The sequence below is a fragment of the Siphateles boraxobius genome, unplaced genomic scaffold (assembly GCF_051911475.1).
Source record: "Siphateles boraxobius isolate OS27281-9 unplaced genomic scaffold, OSU_SipBor_1 6, whole genome shotgun sequence".
In the NCBI taxonomy this organism is placed as follows: Eukaryota; Metazoa; Chordata; class Actinopteri; order Cypriniformes; family Leuciscidae; genus Siphateles; species Siphateles boraxobius.
The window spans coordinates 7,622,881-7,645,999 of record NW_027509186.1 but is presented as its reverse complement, the minus strand read 5'-3'; the positions used below and the strand labels follow the sequence as shown (position 1 = coordinate 7,645,999).

The 23,119-nt window shown below is 39.1% G+C and overlaps 1 protein-coding gene across 1 annotated transcript; it reads left to right on the top strand.

The window, feature by feature from the left end:
• The first annotated feature begins 991 nt into the window (after window positions 1-991).
• LOC143715790 (BICD family-like cargo adapter 1) lies at window positions 992-22,787 on the top strand. The gene is made up of 10 exons (XM_077207557.1): window positions 992-1,360; window positions 2,765-2,980; window positions 7,521-7,637; window positions 7,924-8,070; window positions 8,780-8,959; window positions 10,348-10,497; window positions 13,081-13,158; window positions 20,413-20,513; window positions 20,639-20,759; window positions 21,024-22,787. The coding sequence occupies exons 1-10, from the start codon at window positions 1,148-1,150 to the stop codon at window positions 21,225-21,227; spliced, it is 1,527 nt and encodes a 508-aa protein (XP_077063672.1). The 5' UTR covers window positions 992-1,147; the 3' UTR covers window positions 21,228-22,787.
• The last annotated feature ends 332 nt before the right edge of the window (window positions 22,788-23,119 follow it).

The window sequence follows — 23,119 nt, the reverse complement described above, 5'->3', positions numbered from 1 at the left end:
TGAGATGTTTAAGGTACTTATTCTTGTATTTTATGAAGACATTGTAACATATTGTAAAGTAATATTAGAATGTGAGAAAAAGTTGTGTTAAACATCAGTAGACTACTGATTATCCATTTATTATCTTGTTTTAAATAGTTAGTCCACAAATTTGATTGACCAAGCAGTGCTGTATATCCTATAGATATAATTAGCCTGCAGGCCTAATCATTCACAGTAATGTGAATATATAGTGTATAATATAAATATAGTGTAGGCTACTAACCTTGTGTTGTGTAGAAAGAAAAAAGAAAAAACCCTTATCCTGTATCATACTGTAAGGACACGCCGTAAAATTGCAGAAAAAAACAAACAAGCAAACATGGATCCCTTTCGTATTAAATTCCAGACTACTGTAGTCGGCTGTTGCACTGATAATCATGTCATTGACTAGAATAGTGGGTGGAGTGAGTTCACCTATTCCCACTTCTCGCACAGCCAGCACAACAGAATAAACTTCGATGGCAGTCCCGTGCCCTGGAGTTCCCTACCCCTTTAGTTCAAGAGTTGAAAACCATTTGTAAAACATTTTTATTTGCAATAAACATCGTAAAGCTCATTGTGTGTTTTCTAAGCTTATGATTCGTATGCAAATCCGTTTAATTTTTGTGAAAGGTATTACATGTATTTGTTCATCTGATTTTAGATATTTGTGAATAACCTTCTGTTTGTGAATATGTGCAATGCATGCATCTACGTGTAAAAATAATAACCCCATGCTAATCTCGGTTTTTTTTCGCGTAAAAGGAAATACCCTGCCACCTAAACTAAGGTCTAATTGCATGTTGTAGGCCTGCGATGTTCACAAAAAGTAGGCTACTTAGCTACTATAATAGGCTATTTAGTAGCCTACATGCAATAGTATAGTATTTAATACATTTGTTAAAAAAAAAAAAAGAATAGGTGACGAGTCACCTGAAACTAACCCACAAGCCCAACCCACACACGACTCGATGACACCAGTTCCTTTCCATCATCCGCCTTCAAGAAAACCATGAGCATACTGGGACTCTCACATACAGAAGTAGCCTACACACGCATGGAGCGTTTCCACTCATAATACACACGCCATGAGTCGGGGACAAGAGCTGTAAAACAAAGACTTAAGATGGAAGTGGGGGAAGACTTCTACTCCTATGAATTCAGCAATGATGACGGCCTGCCGGTGTATAAGGACAGCGAGGAGCTGTTCGAGGCCCTTCGGCAGAAGGAGGATGAAGTTCTTCTGGCTGCTCAGGTGGGGAATGCTCTGCTCATGGAGAACAGACAACTGAAAGAAGACAGAGACACACTTCAGGACAAATACATGCAGCAGCTGGAGGTGAGACTCGACACAAGTTTCCATTTCTCTGCAGCTTAATAACCGCACGGTGCATTTATAGAGTCGTCATAATTTCCGTCTTTTTGTTTGTCAAGTCAAGCCACCTTTATTTATATAGTGCTTTTTTAAAATTCAGATTGTTTCAGAGCAGATTTACAGTGATAACAGGAAAATAATGCAACAAAGTTTTTAAAAAAACATTTAAAAGCAAGTGTAATATGATGATGTTAGAGCTGAACGAGCCTTTAAGCAACTGTGGTGTCATGATCATTTCCAGGGACTGTATGAAGTAAGTTTCCCTCAGGTTCAGACTTAAATATTGACTTCAGACTCTCTATCTTTCTTTAAACAGTTTTCTGTTCTGTTTTCTTTTAACAGTGTAGCTACTTACTTTAAGGAAAATTACACTTGCTTTGATAGTTTGTTATCTAATACAATCAGACATTTTTTAGTTTTCAAATACTTTTGCAGGCCAGTTTATGTATATATAAAGATGTTTTTTAGGCAGATATTAAAAATTTCATGCAACAGTAACGGTAACTATTTACAATAAGGTTTCATTAACTGCTTTTGTTAACATGAACTAAGAATGAACTACTTCTACAGCATTTATTTATTCTAGTTAGTGTTAGTTTCAACATTTACTAATTCATTATTAAAATCAAATGTTGTATTTGTTAACATTAGTTAATGCACGTGAACTAACATGAACAATCAACCAACAGCTGGATTTTTATTAACAAATATTAATAAATACTGTAACAAATGTATTGCTCATTGTAAGTTCCTGTTAGTTAATACATTAACTAATGTTATCAAATGAGACCTTATTGTAAAGTGTTACCAATGTTTTTCATTAAGTTTTTCATAATTTTATAATTTATTTAGAAATGAGATCTGAAATAAGAAGTGAGAACATGTTCTCATCAGATTTCACGTGTCATGTCTCATTTAATGACTGCAAATCAGATTCAGTTAAAGTTGTATGAAAATAAAATATGTAACCTTAAAAGGATTGTTCACCCTGAAATTAAAATGCTCTTATCTTGTTCCAAACTCATATGACTTTTTCAGCGGTAGAAATCAAAACAAGATGTTTAAAAATATATAATTTGATCCCATTTGCTTTCATTGTATGGATAAAAAGCAGATATTTCAAAATATATTTTGTGTTACACAGAAGAAAGTCATACAGGTTTGAAACGACATGAGAAATAAAAATGTGGAAAACTGTCATTGTAAGTTTACTACTACTAAAAATAAAGATTACACAACAAATGCCCTGGGCATAGTTGTGTTTCGCTGTAGGGTCCACTATTGTTATAAAGTTAAGCGTGTTGTTTTTATAACTTTAGTGTGATATCTCAGCTTAAAATGCAGTGATCTGTTGTGGTTTGTCCTCAGGAGCACCAGCAGGGCAGGTACGAGCTGCGAGTGAAGCTGGACATCTGTCAGGCTCAGTGGGAGAGTCAGGTGTCCGAGCTGGAGCGAGATGTGCAGGAGCTGCAGGCGCATGTGGACACACTGAACCAGACTCTGAATGAGGCTGAAAGTGAGAAGACCAGACTGAAGCATGAGCACAGCGAGCAGAGCCAGAGACTCAGAGAACAGCTGCAGACGGTCAGTGACTCTCACATCACACAGCGTTTACCCATCTTTTCAAGCATCACTTTCACCAGAGCTCATATTTTGGTTAGTGATCTGAGCAAACATCAACCCTAAGTATTAATCCTTGGTATATCATTGGAACTACTGACATGAAATGACACATCATGTAGTGCAGCGTTTAATAAATAATTATACAATGTCAAATCAAACTCAATGTAACCTTCTTCCTCATATATGTAGTGATCACTGACAAGCCAGTTTTCATGATATGATCATTAAAGGGTGGTGCATTTGTTGCTTTGCTTGTGAAAAAGAGAGAATGTGCTCTTTTTTCACCATACTTCAAAACCTGACCACACACATAATATACACATAAAAAAGACGATAACGATTAGAAGGGCAATAGTGCAACAGATACTGTCTCTCGCTCAGAAAAAGATGACTTAACACTGTTCCTTGCACAGTGTAGCTGATACACAATGGTAAAATGAGCCATTCGCACAATTTAAGTGCTAAGCCTGCAATATTTGCTTTAAGTAAATCTATGGGTAACACTTACAATAAGGTTTTATTTGTTAACTACTCAAGTAAACATGAACAAACAATGAACAGCGTTTGTTAATCTTAGTTCATGTTAATTTCAACATATAATAATACATTTTAAATTCAAAAATTGTATCTAATAACATTAATGCTCTGTGTATTGTATTTTGTATTAACTAACATTCATAAAAGATTCATAAATGCTGTAAAAATATATTTTGCATTGTTAGTTCATGTTGAATAAAGCATTTACTAATGTTAACAAATGGGACATTTCTGTAAAGTGTTACAAATCTATAAAAAACAACAACAAAGTGGTTTGATCTTGTGCCTAGAGGAAAGGGTGAATGATCACAGTATTTGTCTCTGTGATTGTGGAAGTGCTGTTTTGTTGCATTCCTGTTTTCTTTCATCATCCTATCCATGTGAGCTAAAGCACAGCAACATCTGACTCATATTACAAAGATAATTATATAAAACTCATAAAAACACATTTCAGCCCAAAATCAAAAGAGAAAAACAAGACACATATTTCATAAATTTAGAAATTTCGTTCAATAAATCACATTATTCATAGTGGTTATTCTCATTACCATAATACAGTCATGTTTTACATAATTACAGTAAAATAAATATTTTTTTGGACTTGGAAGGAAGAATTTGTCTAAAAAAACAACAACACAAACCAATTTACCTTATAGATATAATCTAAATTTAGATCCACCATCTCCTGTTGACTCATTCACACATGTAGCTCTCACATTGGGCTGATATCTAATCGCACAGGTTTGTTATGCTCAAGGTCAAGGTTTACAATTTTTTTTATGTGTTTGTGCACTTGCCAGGATTCCCAGTTCTCATGAGCTCATTTAAAAAGCTGTTTAATCACAGTTTTGTATTACAGACATGCCAAAACACCAGGGCTGTATTTTGTTATGTGTGTAGTCATGTGGTGTTGTCAGTTTGGACTAGAGTAATGGCTAACTCATGCTGTTCCACTGGGTGGTCACTGGTCCCACACCCACTCATTCTCCACATGACAGTCGACTGAAGTAGACGTCTTTGACAGCTTTTTTCCAAGAAGTCAGAGTTAAGGAAACACTGATGTTTACTGTATGCGTCCTGTGCTGCTCTGAAGGAAGGGGAAGTGTCTCTCACTCATTCCACTACTGCTCCCACCGTCTATAAGCTCGTTTTTTAACAGTGTCTAGAGTGGAGTTATAGATAAGCGACTTTTATGGTTCGGTTGGAGATATGCTTTTGTCAGTTATGGTAAACAGACCTTGAATGGTGAGTATTTCAACTATACTTTATGAGACAAAAGAAAACTTGTGTGTCTGTCTGTGTGGGCCAGTGTGCCCACAAAGACAGTGCAATATTAATGTAATATACTTAATGAACATACTCAATAATGTCTACATAAAAATGCAGAAAGTTTTTTGTGTGAGGGTTTAGATTAGGTTGGGTTAAATGTGTGTATTTGTAAGTATTCCTTATACCTTCTGGTGTTACTGTTTATTACATACTCTTTGGGTGGACTGTACAGTACAGAGGCATACAGAAGCGCTATCAGGAGAATACAGGGTAATTTAGAGGAAATCGGCCGATTGTTTACAGAGAAGGCTCAAAACAAGCATTCGTTTTTCCAGGAAAGCTGAGCCTTCCTGTTCGAGAGATTAAACCTCTCAGGATGCTTCAAACACACATCATTCGGGAGTATCAGTTTGATTGTGTTGTTGTTTCTTATATGGGACATTACACAAGGGTATTTGTAAGAACATAAACCTGTTTTCTCTGCACACTTTGAATTCACCTTTAAATAGGTGTACTGGAAGTGGAGAGTTGTTGAGGTCTGTTGCATAAAAGTTTTGTTGGTAAATCTAATATATTATTCACAAATAATATATTTTGATCTGGAATAAGAGTAGTGAAATCTTTATGATGCTGTTATCTAGAGATCACCTGATAAATTTTTATGGCTTTCTTTGCAACAAATTATGTTTTTGCTAAACACTGTTACAAAGACCACAAACTCACATAAAATGGCAAGAGTCAAACTGACCAACTCAAGGAAAAGCTCATCACCAAAATGGTGACCAAACATTTTCAATAAAAAAGCTACATCTGAACCTGTTTATTCTTAATAAGAACTTATGTTTCCAATAGAATTTTTTTTTTAATTGGTTCAACTACAAAATATTTGTTACAGAACAGTTGCATCTCTCCAGAAAACAAATAATGTCAAGTTGACTCAACTAAACGTTTTTTTTTTTGTTATTTACATAAGATGAGTCAACAAAATTAGTCGGAAATTAGTACTAAGAATTTTTTTGTTGTACGAGATTTTTACAGTGTGGATTTTTGCTGAACCAACACAACAAAATCAGTCATTTCAACTTTTTTCAAGTTTTGTTTTTTACAGTGCATCTGTAACATCTGACTCATATTCCAAAGATAATAGTATACAACTCATAAAAACACATTTCAGCCCAAAACCAAAAGAGAAAAACAAGAAAACATATTTTGCATAAAGAAAATGAAACATATTTTAGATAGTATAGAAATTTTGTTACATGACTGATTCAGCAAATCAGTCAGTATAATTGCATGATTTGTAAATCATTCACACTTGTGCTGTTCTGCAGTCACCTGACCACGGTGGACCAGTCTTACGTAATGCCACACTTACCCTCAACAAACTGCATGATTTGAGCTATGCTTCAAGTTTAACAGCAATAGTGATGCATCCCACCATGAATTATATGCAATGTTCTGACTTTAGAAAATAAAGTCTCTAATAAATAAGTCTTGAGTAGGGAGCCTCCAAATTCATGCACCAAATTTAACAATGTACACAAAGTTGCTTTCAGAGTTGTGCGCAACATTAACCCTTTGATGCACAAGCTATGCAAACCCCTTCTAATGCACAACATGGGTCTAAGAAGACCCGTATTCATTTCCTATGTTATTTCAGTCATGGCTGAATGTTTCTTTGCTGAATCTTTAAAATATATGCATTTTATAATTTGTTATTCCAGGTATGGAAGACAAATTAATTGAAGAATACCTGGAATACTGAATGATTAAATTAATTTCTTGCAAAGATATAGAAAATAAAAACTCAGTCGGGTCACTTTAGACCCATGTTGTGCATCAAAGGGTTAAGTTGTTCCCTGATTTTTCTTGTTGTTTTTCTTCAGATCTTGTTTTCTTTGAGCAATTTCACACTTTTGACCACATTTGTAAAAAAAGAAAAAGAAAAAAAAAGAATATTATTTTAGCTCTTTAGTGTTGATTTTCGACTGCTAGTAGTCCCTTGAGAAAAGCCTTTGATACAATCTGATTAAGAATAAGTTGAGATGTATTGGTTTAACGCCACAGGAGGTAGATACGCCCTGAACGCGGTCTGGCTTGGGGCATCAGCTGGCACCAGTGTTATTGAATGCATCAGGAGCTAGACTCGTGCTGGTTAACATAATGACACGTTGGCTTTATCTTCAGTCCTGAATAGCCTTTCCCTCAAGGGACCGCTAACCTTGTGCTGGTTGGTAGTCGAGTCTCATTGAACCAGGACCTCTTGTCATCCCTCCATATGCTGTTGGGCGTGGGGTCATTCCCCACCCCAGTCCCATACACACTCACAGTGACTATCTAGGATGATGATGATGCCACCGCCAAGGCTAAGATGCCAAGCTGCATCTGTCAGTGTCTCTTTGATCTGTTCTGAGCGTGTGTGATGAACGCCAGTGATCTGCTGATTCAGGTTGGTCTCCACAGGCCTCCCAGTCCCCCAGTGCAGGCTTTTGTTCAGCTCTTATCAAGCGAACGTAACTCCTTTTCATTATGAAAATGGGACACATTCCTTAGTGGAAAAACACGTCTCTTTGTTACTGTTGCTTTCTATTCTTAATTGCGACTCTCCCGAATATGAACCCATTTGATTTGTGAACACACTGCATGTATTTGAGAGTTTTGTGGTTGATAAGTGAGCTGTGTTGTGTATGTTTAGGGTATGGAAGTGGAGCGGACCATGACCAGCGAGCTTCAAAGACTAAAACAGGAAATGAGAGAAAGGGGGCAATCCAGACCCCAGGATGAAGAAATCATCAATGCTCTTAGAGAACAGGTGAGAAACGGTTTTAATACTTGCACACTCAGATATCTGTATGATAAAACTATACTCCAAAAATAGTCCAGCACTGATTCTGCAGTTTTTAATGCATGCTTGTTTATTCTAGACTAGACCATGTGTGCAATTCTTTGGAGGGGATTCATTCAAGGATTATAATAACATGCAAACTCCTGAACCACATGATAAAGTGACAGCATCTTTAGCGTGAACGATTGTTGTATTTGCTGACTTTAAAGTTTAGAAAGTTGTGATGAATGTTTATGTGTGTGTGTATGTACAGGTAGCGCGGCTCACGCAACGGGAGCAAACACTTGAACAGCGCTTGAAGATGACTTGTCACGAGAATGAGGAACTTAAAGACAGTGTGTCCTCACTGCACAAACGCCTGGATTTACAGGAACAGCAGACACACACACACATACAACAGGTTTGGTCACTCACACAACACACACTCACAGACAGACAATACACAATTGGGCAGAATGCTTAAGGCCATTGCACACTGAGTCCGAAATTCGCAACTGAAATTTTCGCACGTTAAAAAAAAAATTCGACCTCATGTTATCAATCACGCTTGCACAATGTCTACGAAACTTTCGTCCGTCATAAAAAAAAGAATTGGATCGGGTTCGATTTTTTTTTGCGTTTTTCGCATCTGTAGCAAGCAGTTTGAATGGTGTTTTTACAATTCAGAGCCACTGAATCACGAATACGAAAAAACGCATACGAAAATTTTGGACTCAGTGTGTAATGGCCTTTAATGGTAAATAAAAAGGCGGGAAACTGTTGCCTGTGCAAAATTGACAAAGTTCAATACAGTTCTTATAATAGATAAGTGTTTTTTTTACATGATCCAGAGATGACAAGAATTCTCAAATGCTGATGTTCTGCTATTTTGTTAGTACAAGATGTCTGTGTGTGCATCAGAGGGAGAAATCAACCAGGGATTAGAGCAAAAAACACACCAAAAGTGGCAAAATGTTTGTTTTATACAGTTAGGAAAAAAATATGCCCTTGTAAATTAAAAAAAAAATTGCTAATTTCTGGGTCAAATGTTGGCTCTTTCTTGAAGATAGCGTGCACACATTTGCACATAGCCTACATGAGTAATGATATATGTTTTCCCTGTGTCTCAGCTGGCAGAGGCCTGGCGAGACATGGATGGGGCTCGTTCCCGGGCACATGAGCTGCAGTCTCAGCTGGAGGAGCTGCAGGAGGAAGTGGCCCTCCAGGATACAAGTCACAATGACTCTTCTTTACTGTCTGAGCTGGAAAACAATCTGGACACCGCAGACTGGAGCCTGGACAAAGAACAGGTGATACACTGAACTGTTCTTACTGTAACCTGATAATGCCAGATTGTACCACACTCTACTTTCAAATAAATGTGTTACAGGAAACTTTTCGTGGGCCTGGTTAAAATTAATACACGTACAAGGGACAGTGTAACAGCTCACCATTAGAGATGCACCGGAATTGGCTGATTTTCACGTGATCGCCCATGATCGGCAGCTTGACGGTCAGTCTGACATATGCCGATTTTATGCCGGTCAAATGCACTCGGCCTCCGCATGATTAACATCGCGCAACATCAGCATCACACGTGCAAACGGAACTCACATGTAGGAAACCTCGTGAATTATGGCTGTTTCACACCGCAAGCGTGAGCAGCGCATATTTTTTTCAGCGTGCATTTTTTCAGGCATGCTTGTTAATCAATGAGTGCATTCACACCGGGAGAAGGAGCAGCGCGTGAGTGTCGAGCAGGACCATCGCGTGATCAGCGGTGAAGCGTGGGTTTTGGCACAGAGTCTAGTTTTGCTGCGCTGCTCACGCTCAATTAAAGTGAAAGCACGCTTTTGATGGATGAAATAAATATGATTTGACACAAAAAGTGCCCAAAATGTACAGAATTTGCATGTCTGGTGTGTTTAACAAGAACTGGAGTAGGCTATGTCAGAAAAGATAATGAATTTTCTTTTTGAAATTAACACATTTTTTTAGTTGGATATTGGATGTGAAAAGAAGGAAATGGTTTCTCCATAACACTACACTTTAGATGTGTGTGAATTTCCCACACCAGGAGTCATTTATATAGTTCTATTTTATAGCGATTACTGTTCAAAAAATGTTCTATGCAAAATGTAAAATGTTCTACTAAAGAAAAGAGAGAAAATAAATATTTGTGTGTTCTGTAAAGTGGTTTGAAAAAATGAAATTGGTATAAGCAGGTCAAACTCAATGAAAAATCGGAAATCGGCCTAGAAAATTGTAATCGGTGCATCTCTAGTTACCATTTCTACGGTCATCTTTTGACCACATTTAATCAGATTTGAATTAGTCCAACAGGGTAACAACTATTCCACGTAGTCTATATATTGTCTGCCTCTAAAGCCGCTCACACACCGGAAAAGAAGCGGTTCAGCACATTCAGATGTGGTGTGGGATGGATTATGACAACATTTAATGAAAAATAATAATACTAATTTACTACATTGGTTGGGTGGTAGGGTGACCAGAGTTTTTCCCGAGACAGTCCCATATTTCAGCTCTATTTTTAGTGTCCCGACTTATTATGAAAAAATAATGTTCGGTATTTCTTCTTTCCTAAATTTTCTTTGCTAGGTGATCATAAAAGCGGGTAGTAGTCTTCTGTCACGCGAGAATAGCCTAATCAAAGGTCACCGATCTCGTCTATCTACAGGTCTCTCTGGAGGTGCACTACATCCTGGAACTGCTCCAGCCTGTGGCCTACAGAACAGAGGCTGAGCAGAACTCAGATGACAGCCTGCAGGGCATGCTGGGACAATTGAAACATGCAGCACAATGGATAGCACAGAGCGAGACACTACAGGTAAAGTTGTTTTGGAGCACACAGTGACGGAAACTGACATATGATGTGCTGCATATAACATATCTTCCCTGGAGTATTTTGACATCTTGTACAGTCTCACATTTCAACAACAATAATTCACATTCACAAGCATATAGTAGTGGCAAAAAAGTGATGTCCGGAGGTGATATTTGTTTTTAACGACCTTACAAGTTCGAGTAAACCATCAAAATATTTTATATATTTTAAATATGAGGGAAGAACAAAACGCTAAACTTGGTTGAAAGGTATTTAAGTAAGCAATAAGGGCACGAGAGGCTGTGCTGTATCGTGAATAGGTCACGGCTGAATGGCGTTGTTAGGCTCGATGCCAAGCGGAGTGCCTGCAACCCCTTCAGCCGTGACTTATTCGTGATACAGCACTAGCCATGAGTACCTTATTGCTTTTATAAAACGGTTACCACACAACACTAATATTAAAACCGAAAAATATGTATTCAAGCTACTTTCATTTAGTAAAATCACTAAAAGCCGTCCTTCCGCTGGAAAAAATAGTCCCTGACCGTAAACAGCAACAGAAGTTACATACATTATTTTGCCATTAGATGGCGGCAAAACTGTCAGTCAGTAGTGAAGACTTTACATTCAAATGACTCAAACTTGTGAACATGGAAAAGCAAAACACAACTGAAAAATGACTAGGGCATGGGAAAACCTCTTAACTTTTAAAAGTCGTCATGAAACGGAAGTTGAGATTGTCCTTTTTTCCTTATCGTGACGTATATCCGAGTGAAACAGCTTCTGAAATTAGAACAACATGTAGGCCAATGCTTGATTTTGTCCTTCGGGAATTGATTGGATCGTTGGAGATTGGGCGTTGCTAACAAAATGGAGGCAGATTTGAAAGCCAGTTTACAGTCAGTTGTGGAGGATTTCTAGTAGGTGTAGATAGTCACGCCCTCTAGTAATATAGATTTTGACCGGAAGAGAAATCGTTTCGAGGGGGGAGGGAAGGGTAACGTATTTGATTAAAGATTATAAGGGTACATGAATTTTAAAAAAATTTAAAAGGACAATTCAAACAGATTTTATTTATTATGAATATAGGATTGACCTGAAGGAAAATGCTATGTCTACTGTAAATGCTGGTACACTCGCTTACTCGATCTCTCACAATACTCTACTCTATAAGTTTCAATGAACAACATCAACTGTTTACAACTGTTTATGTGCTAATGTTGCTGAGGTGTTTTTTCCTGTTCCCAGACTGTTCTCCTTACAGGAGCATAGTCTGGGGGCCGCCTTTTTTTCTCCTCACCTCTCCTCATGTCATGCTGTTTTTTTTTTCTCAAGTTGGCGCTGATATAGCAGCCTCGGTAACACCTTATTACCAAAGCAAATTCCTTGTATGTGCACAACACTACTTGGCAATAAAATTGATTCTGATTCTGATCAATGAGAATATAATATAGCCTATGTTTACGTTGCTAAGATGGTTGCTAGGGGTGTTGTGCAGTGATACAGATAACCGTTGGGTGAAGTGGTCATAGCCGTGTTTAATCGTGAATAAAACAACTATTGACCAATCAGAAATAAGGATTGGAACTAACCGTTTTATAACCGACAATTGTTTTAAAGGGTTAAGATGTCAAATTTCCTAGGCCTGAAAATCACTTTTGGCCACTAATCTCTATATCTTCAAGTATAGCTTCATTCAGACCATATCAGTTATCTTTATATTTGTCCTCATGGCTTATAAAAAGCTTTGTCATTGGGTGAATCTTATGTAACCTGTCAAGAAACTTCCCGGATCACATTCCCTTCATATTATAATGGGGGAAAATAGCAAATAATAATTTGTTTAAAGAAAGTGAAGCAATTTGGACCCTGGTGTTTTTAGATTGGGATATTCTTTCCAATGCAAAACAAAATAAATATATATTTTTTCTTTTTCTAATTTTAACTGTAATGTGACAAAATTCAGCATCAGTTTGAAGAGAATTACTAAAAATCTAACTCAAATATTTGACAGAAAATGAACTAGTTTATGAAAATAATGCAAAAAATAGGATGGTAATATAAAACATGCAACACATTTATTTATTTATTTATTTAGTTTTTTCTTTGATTTTTAATTATTTGGAGGTAAAATGTCACCTGGACCTGTTTTTGTGAGATTATGAATGGAGAGGGGATCAGAATTTATATGTCAATTTGCATCAGTAATTGCTGAAGTGTGCAATGTTATTAAGGGACATTTGGATATTATCAAACTTTCCTCTATGCTATTGATGCATTATATTGCTAGTTTCTCAGAGTTTGACATTGGTTGAGTGTTGGTGTAAGCCTTGTAGTGTGAATCGTGTCAGAGTTTTTTGCTCAGGTTGGGGTGTGTTCAGTAAGGATCAGCGAAGCCACAGATGTAGCCAGAGGTAGAGACTGAGAGAGAGAGGGAACAGAGGGCCGTTTATGTCTGTTACATGATCCTGATGCTGAAGAGAGATACACCCTGCCATCAAGGCCTAACAAAGGCAGCGCTTCACAGATTCTCCCAGGCTAACCCCCATGCAGTGCTTAACGCTCCTGTATCATCTGTATCTGCAGGAGATGAGGAAGTCCATTGTGGGACCGGTGAGCGATCCTTGTGAGAATGTCATCCGGATACAGGAGCTACAGGATCAGGTAACATTTATCCATGCATTCAAGCTTTCAGCCACAACCAATAACAGCCCAACACCACTGTCACTGACCTGGGGTCAGTTTCTTAAAAATGGCTCCATTCTTTGGAGGGCCTGGCATAGCCTGAGGAAGGTTTTTTTTACAAAGATTCACTGCTTTTCCTGCTGGGATTCTCAACTGAATTAAGACATTTAACAAATGTAGTCAATCAATTGGTGAATGTGTTGCTAGACTCCGATAGATATGCTTTTAGGAAGAGAAGAATATTACATGGCATGACATGTAAAACTGGTCCTCCCGCACTGACTCTTATTTGGGCCTTTCACACTTTAATTGGCTAAAGGTGAAATGTGTAATTTTTTGGCAAAAATTATCAATTGCCTAATTAATAGTTGTCAAACACTTGCACCCCATCTAAATTACATTACATGCTTCACCTTTAAACTCACCATTTACATAATCCTGGCTTATCTTGTTCTATGTTTTTACACTGTTCATACTTTGCCCTAGGGTTAACGTCTGTCCTGGGTCAGCAGTTTTCAAGATTTTGGTTAGCATTTTTTATTTGCATATTTACAGTGGGGAAAATTATTATTTGAACCCCTGATGATTTTGTAAGTTTGCCCACTTACAAAGAAATGAAGGGGCTATAATTTCTATGGTATTTTTCTATGGTATAACGCAGAGGTCTTCAATCCTGCTCCTGGAGGATACTTATTTCACTCGATCAAATGCTAATCAATTTATAACCTTTATATAAAGTTTTATTCTGGATTTTTTTATTTGATATTCTGTCTCTATCCGTTATACCCGAGGTCATCAATCCTGCTCCTGAAAGGCCACTGTACTGCAGAGTTTAGTTCCAACCCTAATCAAACACACCTGAATCAGCTCATCAAGCTCTTCAGGATCGCTTGAATATACAAAGGCAGGTGTGCTGAAGCAGGTTGGAACTAAACTCTGCAGGATAGTGGCCCTCCAGAAGCAGGATTGAAGACCTCTGGTATAACGGATAGAGACAGAATATCAAATAAAAAATCCAGAATAAATAAATTATATAAAGGTTATAAATTGATTAGCATTTGATCGAGTGAAATAAGTATTTGATCCCCTACAAACCAGCAAGAATGCTGCCTCCCACAGATTGGTTATGTGCCCATGTGGAACACAGATTAGCCCTGTCACTTTAAGAAAGTACTCCTAATGTCTTCATGTCAGTGGAAACCAGTCCACAGAATCTGTATCTTCCATTCCAACCTCTCCACTACCATGAGCAAGACCAAAGAGCTGTCAGACGTCAGGGACCAGATTGTAGACCTACACAAACTGGAATGGACTACCAGATCATCAGCAAGAAGCTTAGTGAGAAGGAGACAACTGTTGGTTTGTTTATTCGGAAATGGAAGAAATAGAAAATAAACATCAATCGCCCTCGGTCTGGAGCTCTATGTGAGATCTGGCCTCCCCAGATCTAAACGGGAGGAGCTTGTTAATGATCTCAAGGCAGTTGGGACCACAGTCAGCAAGCAAACCATTAGTAACGCACTACACCGCAATGGACTGAAATCCTGCAGAGCGCGATAGGTCCTCCTGCTCAAGAAGACACATGTTCTCTTACGAGAGGTTCTCTCGTATTGCGTAAGTTAGCTTACGCTACGGGAAAGATTCATCTTCTCGAGATATTGAAGCCAAAAAATTATCCTTAATTTTTGTATCCATTTCCCCCTGTGGCTCAGTGGCTAAACCCACAGCTATCACGCCAGAGACCCGTGTTCGTTCCCGGCTCTCGCAGAGGATACAAATTTTATGCAGTTCTGACATCGCGGCCAGCTTTCTTACGTAACAGAAAGCGAACGCGCCCTCCCGCGCGCCCCGTGCGCATGCGTCACCGGCGAAATGAGGAAAGAGTGTGTTTTAGTCCCGCCGAGGCCGGACTATCCCCCATTTCTCAAACATTTCTCAGCTCCTCTTAATTTGAGCGACTGGTAATGTCAATATTGCAGCATGAGCCTGTTATATAACATGCACGCCTGCAAACAAATGCCGACACACAGAAACTGTGATGATGCTCTCTTTATATGCTCGCGCTAACTGAAGCTGATGTCATTCCCCCCTGTGGCTCAGTGGCGAAATCCACAGCTTTCGTGTCAGAGACCCGTGTTCGATCCCGGCTCCCGCAGCAGATAAAAATTATGCGGCTCTCCTCAGCGAGCTGCCGTGTTCAGATCCGGCTCTCGCCGATGGTGTTTTAGTGTAGAAAAGGTGCCTGAACATCAGTGTTCACCCCTACACACAAGCACAACACTTCCCGTGTCACTCAAAGAGCCCACTCTCATAAAGCGGTAAATAGCCGCTCGAGTGTTAAACGTAGGAAATGTGTCCACGAGTCCTTGTCCACGCCTACTTTCTGCCGGCTCTTTCACACGGCCATTAAAACTCATATCAGTCAGAATATAAACGTAAGTCCTGTGACCGCCCACTAGCGTTCACGCTTACTAACACACATCTCTCCCCAAGCGCTGCCCGCGCATTCCAGAGTTGTCACAAAACGCCACCCATCACGGCATCACATATAACTGTAAGTCTCATGCCTGCTCACGCTTACTTATGAACACTCTGCTCAAAGCGCAGCGCGCGTCACAGAGTTATCATAAAATGATCCCCATCCAAGCGATCGGGACGTAAAATATGTATGTAAGTTTCGTGCCCGCTCACAAGCGTTCACGCTTACTAATAAACATTTTGCCCAAAGCGCCTTGCTCGCGTCTCAGGGCTATCATAAAACGCTCCCCATCCAAAGTGATCGGGACGTCAAAGTTTTGTGTAAGTCTTGTGCCCGCACAAAAACGCTCACGCTTACTAATAAACACTAAGGGGTAGTGATAAAGGGCGCTTCCCATTCACGGAAATCGGGACGCCTCTTATGTATCAGCCTGTCACGCAGTAAACGAGCTGCCGCTCTCGCCCCCTTAAGAAATCAGGGTTGCAAATTATGAACTATCTGGACGACTGACTGATTTGACACAGTCAGAGACAGAACTGTTATCTCACAGAACTCTGCTCCTCAGTCACTTGGAGAGCTTGGGTCTCACAGTCAACTGGACCAAGAGCTCATTACTGCTCAGTCAGTCAATTTCCTTTCTAGGAATATAACTGGACTCTCTGGCCATGACGGCTCGTTTATCGACACAGCGCGCGCCGTGTTCGACACCTAGCCGTGTCTTTCCAGAAGGGCAGCATCAATCCTCTGAAGACATTCCAGAGGATGCTGGGCTGTATGGCCTCAGCTGCAGCAGTGCTTCAGAGTGACTCAGACATGTATTACAGCTCTGCAGCCCTGGTTAACAGCCGGCTGGTATCAGCGGGGTGTGATGATGGGAGCGGTCTCGTACTGAAAGCTCATCTTGACAGATGCGTCCAACTCGGGTTGGGGTGCACTCTTCGAGGGCAGACCACTTTGGCCTGTGGTCAGACCAGGTGAAGCTCCTTCACATAAACTGTCTGGAAAAGATTAGCGGTCCAGAACGCGCTGAAGCGCTTCCTCCCGCTCATACAGGACCACCATGTTCTAGTCTGATCAGACAACCTGTCAGTGGTTTCCTACGTGAACCGTCAGGGCGGTGTCAGATCCAGGAACCTCTGCGATCTGACAGAGCGCTTCCTCACGTCGGTTCTTATGTGGGATCTTTCATTGGTCCTCGAGGCCCTGAAAGCTTTCCCCTTTGAACCACTAGACTCCGTGGAGTTAAAGTACCTATCACTCAAAACCGTTTTCCTGACAGCACTGTCATCAGTGAAACGTGTGGGGGACTTACACGCACTGTCTGTCAGCGCCGCGTGTCTCGAGTTCGGGCCAAATGACTCAAAAGTCATCCTCAAACCTAGACACGGTTATGTTCCTAAAGTGATTTGCACTCCATTCAGAGCGCAGGTCATTTCTCTATCGGCTCTGCCTTCATCAGATAATGAGAGCGACGTTAATCTCCTCTGCCCATTCAGGGCACTGAGGATTTACACTGCTTGCTCCGCTCTTTTCAGGCGCTCGGAGCAGCTTTTCGTTTCGTTTCTGGGCGCACCAATGGTCTCGCCGCCTCAAAACAAAGCCTATCCAGATGGATTGTGGACGCTATAGCAGCCGCTTACGCGTCGACAGGTCTGCAATGCCCCCTGGGCATCAGGGCTCATTCCACCAGAGGCATGGCCTCTTCGTGGGCATTGTCCAGCGGAATTTCTATTCACGACATATGTGTGGCGGCGGGCTGGGCCTCCCCGTCCACCTTTGTCAGGTTTTATAACCTAGAAGTTCCCGCTCTGCAGGCAAAACTTCTGTCAGTTTAAGTGAGATGTACATTCTGTCCACAAATGTTTGTGCACAGGCTACTCTCACGTATACTAGCTCTTCTGGTTGAGCTGCACTATTGGGTATGTGCTATATGCTTATACAGACCGGCGACGCCGCTCTGTATTCCCTATGAGTGCTTATGTACAAGTGCTGGCCCGCGTTGCTGGCAACCTTATTTCCCACTTATTTGGGTTCCCCGGAAAGCCCATTGTGGATGCTTGGCACGCTCGGCGTTGACAAAGGGTTCCCGTAGCGTAAGCTAACTTACGCAATACGAGAGAACCTCTCATAAGAGAACGTATCGGTTACCTAACGTAACCTCGGTTCTCTCTAGAAGAGGGAACGATTATTGCGTAACCTGCCGTGCTTGCGCCACGAGCGTTTTTCGCTTCAGTCGATGAAAACCAGAGAATACAGCCTACGAGCCCTGCTTATATACGCTAAGCCACGCCCATTCTGGCGGGCTTTGACACTGTGAAGGCGCTAGCGCCCTTCATTGGAAGTGACGTCAAGTCGGGCTCAGTGGTAGGCTGCTGCAGTTCCCGCAGGGCAGCCTATGAGCACGCTAGACAGCCTGCTCTAGGTCTGCTAGCTGCTGCACTGCGTTGACAATGGATTCAAAAATTAAGGATAATTTTTTGGCTTCAATATCTCGAGAAGATGAATCTTTCCCGTAGCGTAAGCTAACTTACGCAATACTCGTTCCCTCTTCTAGAGAGAACCGAGGTTACGTTAGGTAACCGATACGTTTCTCAAGCCCATCTGAAGTTTGCCAATGAACATATAATGATTCAGAGAAGGTTTGGGAGAAAGTGCTGTGGTCAGATGAGACCAAAATCGAGCTCTTTGGCATCAACTCAACACGTCGTGTTTGGAGGAAGAGAAATGCTGACTCATACCCCAGTCAAGCACAGAGGAGGAAACATCATGCTCTGGGGCTGTTTCTCTGCTAAGGGTACAGGACGACTTTACTGCATCGAGGGGCCGATGGACAGGGCCATGTACCGTAAAATCCTGGACTAGAACCTCCTTCCCTCAGCCAGAACACTGAAGATGGGTTGTGGATGGGTCTTCCAGCAATGGTCTTCCAAAACAATGACCCCCCCAACCCCCGCCCCCCCCCCCAAAAAAGGGAATATACTGCAAAATATAATGCGATATATTACACAATACATTTTCATATATGGGAAACTAGTGCTTATATTTTTCAATATACTGCAATATATTCATTGACCATGTATGGCTATATAATAATGAATATAAATTATTTATAAATGAAGACAAAATTACATTACATGTAATATTCAAAAGTTTTATTCTTTATTGTGTACATATATTGCAGATGCATGTTCCCATATAAATGTAAATGTATGTTCACACATATACACACACGTTCACGGAAGAACTACAACAGATTTCTAGATCTGAGATTTCTTCAGATTTCTAGACTACAACAGATTTCTAGATCCCAGCATGCTTTGCTTCTGACTGACTTCTGAAAGGAGAGAAAATTTTAAAACTAAGTGTTATTTAATGTGTTTTGCTCAATATTGATATAGGGGGAGATCTGTTAGTATTTAATGCTCTATTATTTCTGAATTTAAAAGGTTTTATGGTATGTGTGAGTTTTTGGGGTCACGATTGTGCTGAAGAGTAGAGCCTGTGCTTTGCTTTAAGACCATTAAAACTATAATTACTATAAGTATTGACTGTGCACAGTGATATTCTTTTGGTTAAATACTTTAATACATGCAGGTGTGCTTGATCTTTTGATAACTAGCTTGAAAATATAAATCATTTATAAATCATTGTAAATAATTAAAAAATATATATGAAATATATTACATTATATATTTCTCTATATACATGTGTTTATTTTGCATGAGTAAATATATCTGCAATATATTACACATGTAGTATCATATCTGATCACATATGCATCTATATACTGTATTATAAGCGTATTATTGAATATAAAATTACATACATTATGATATATAAGTAAATATATTTTTCAATATATGAAAAGCTGCAATTGTATTATTCAATATATTGTATTAAATTAACACAATATATATTTTTGTATGTTTTCAAATGTATGGATCATTCATATATCATATATGATATATGGGAAATATATTTTCGTTCCGTAAGAGCATACCGGCAAGACAACAAAGGAGTGGCTCAAGAAGAAGCACATTAAGGTCTTGGAGTGTCCTAGCCAGTCTCCAGACATGAATCCTACTGAAAACCTGTGGAGCGAGCTGAAACTTTGAGTTGCAAAGCGACCGTCAAGAAACCGTAAGGATTTAGAGAGAATCAGTAAAGAGGAATGGACCAAAATCCCTCCTGAGATGTGTGCAAATCTGGTGACCAACTACAAGAAACGTCATGCCTCTGTGCTTGCCAACAAAGGTTTCTCCATGATGTTTTGATTGGGGATCGAATACTTATTTCACTCACTGAAATGCAAATCAATTTATGACCTATGTGTTTTTTTCTGGATTTTTTGGTTGATATTCTGTCTCTATCAGTTAAAACAAAACTACCATAAAAAATATTGACCCTTCATTTCTTTGTAAGTGACCAAACTTACAACATCAGCAGGGGACCAAATAATTATTTTCCCCACTGTACAAGGTTATCAACATTGATTGGACATGTTGCTGAACAGAGCACTTATCTGTTTCTGAACGCTGTCAAAAAAAAATTTCCCATCTGTACCCTGCCAGGACAAATATTACTCATTACTTTAAAAACATGTTGATCATTGAGCTTAAGCTTAAATGCTTTTACAAAAAATATTATTTTGCATATTATTTTTTTACGGTTATAAGAATGAGCTGTTGTGGTAATGGAATGTGCTGTGGTTGTAATCTTCTAATTTAACCATAATTTGTTGGCACCCTCTCCAGAATGAGCGTCTGATAGCAGAAAACACGTTGCTCAAGCTGCGACTCATGGACGAGGAAGTAGTTCAGCAGGCCATAAAGGACAGAGACGATGCCATCGCAAAGTAAATATTAAACACTTACTTGCTACTATTGTTCCTTTAATGAGAAGGAAAATACACATAATATAATTATAATTTATTATAGAAAGGTGTCATTTTTAAGAAAGTGTTGGTTTCCTCTCATGCAGGAAGACAGCGATGGAAGCAGAGCTGCTGAGGACTAAGCATGATATGATGTGTTTAAACAACCAACTCCTGGAAGCCATTCAGCGTAAACTCGAGCTGTCACAGGAACTGGAGGCCTGGCAGGTAGAAGACTGTAGTTTGATTACGACAGGTTTCAGTTGTTAGATTATGTTTCTGATGCTGTTCAGTGGCCGTGCCTCTGTCGCCCCCTGCTGTTCACAGTGGCAGCATGCAGCTGTTTAATGTGCCATCATGGAACTGCATTTGAGATTCAATTAATTGCTATCAACTAGCACATAGACACAAATTAAAATAATTATGTGCAAAAGAATAAAAACAATAATGATATTTTTTTTTTTTTTTGATTGATTGATGTGTACCCCTCAGGACGATATCCAGATTATCATCAATCAGCAGCTGAGGAGCCAACAGCAGACAGAACAGCAGCAAGTGCCCCAGAAGAGATCGACGGGGCGTCTTTCTTTCCTGCGTAAGTCCAGACGGCCCTCCTCTCCCCCCTCGGCTGTGTCAGAGATCAGCCCGGAGCAGAACCTGTCCCACTGGAGAGACTGGCTCAGACTGAGCAAATGAACCGGCTCTGCCTCAGACACTTATGACCAATGCCAAAAACACATTCTAACCATGTTAGAAAACAATGGAAAAAAACAACTACATTTTCTTGGAGAAAATACCTGCTTTCACTTGTGCAAAAACACATGGTCACATGTGGAACACACACTTTGCACATGTGAAATCCATCTGATGGTATACTCATGCGGTTTTCAGTAAGGGTTGGCTGAATCTCACAAAAATGCATTTCTCTCCAAACTCAAAAAATAAAAAGAAGTAATATTTTGTATGAAGATAATGCATCTTTTTAGAACCACTGTTATTTATTTTATTTTATTTTTTTCATGACACATTTTGACAATCAAGCACATTTCTCTCTCAAAATTCTCATGAATGTAATGCATCCAGATGTTTTACCTATTATTTCATTATTTTAATTCCCAGTTTTGCCATGATTTTACTCTGCAGTAAAAATTAATGAAATATAAATATTTGTAATATTTTTTTATTTAAGAATAAATTAAACATAAATACTGTTGTATATACGATGGTATATGCATATTTTACGGTTTCCTTGTATTCTTGCATTACGGTAATAAGAATGAGATATTTTGTTGTGGTAATGAAATGTGCTGTGGTTGTAATCTTATTGTTCCTAAAAAATGTTTTTTTTTTCAATCCGTATGGAAAATAGGATTTCTTTTTTCTTTCTATTGACTTTGGAGTGAAATGTGCTTTTAAAGGTTTTTGTGAGATTTAATTGTATATTATGAGTATTTATACTTACTTTACAGTCATATGATTTTGTAGAAAATGTGTTTATTTAAATGGTACTATTAATTTACATGATAATTGTTTGCTGCTGTCAAATCCTAAATATAAGAGATGAAAGAATCAATACAGCGACATCATGCTGGTCATGATCTTGTTGATTTGAATGGCATTTCACATAATACTATTATGATATAATAACATTACACAGAAAGAAACATTTACCTGAACTGCAAGTATGTGGGCATGAAAGTATGTTTAAGTAGAAACACTCAAAATGGTGCTTAAGATTTCAAAAACTGACTTTATTCAATGCAGTAATGCTTTACTTTATCATATGAAGAAGCTGTAGCGCTCAAACTTGTGCCATTGTAATGATTTAAAGCCGGTTCACACCAAGAACGATAACCATAAATAGAATAGAATAGAATAAAGATAACTCGATTAGCATTCACACCAGCACACCAGGTTGTTCTGTTTATTTTATGCAGTTTTGTCGTCTGTCCCTTTAAATGCTCAAGCTCTTTAAGACAGAATGGCTATTTTTACTGTTCATTAGCTGGAAATCGTTCTGAAAGGGATTCCAACGAAATAATTTCTCCCTGTAATTTCTCGACTTTGAGAACCATATCCTTATTGTCATAGTTATCGTCCTTGGTATGATCGGCCCTTAAAAGGATTCGATGGTCTTTGTGCTCTGGCACAGGTCTTCTGCTAGAAGTGTGTTTAATGCAGTTTTTAAAGGTAGTTTTGTATGTAATATATTTTTCAATGTGACAGATTTGTACAATTAAATGTTTTTATAATGAACGGTCTTCAGAATATTTTTTGAGAAATGCTTTTGTACTCCAGGCATTTGTGTTTTCCATTGTAAAAATCATTAGTTATTAACGGGGCCCGTTACATGACACGACAACTGAAAACAGAAAACTTTTAATGCTCTCTGGCCGTTCATTTACTGAGAACACAAACTTTGAAATAGGTTTTTTGTGTGCCCGCTTCGTCACTGGTATACAGTGCAATACATTATCATAATATTTTTTTTAAGGAATAAAGCTATGCATTGAACAAACTTTTATTCACGGAACAATGAAACAACCCCAGATAATGAATGTTCCCTAATACAACATCACATTGCAGGT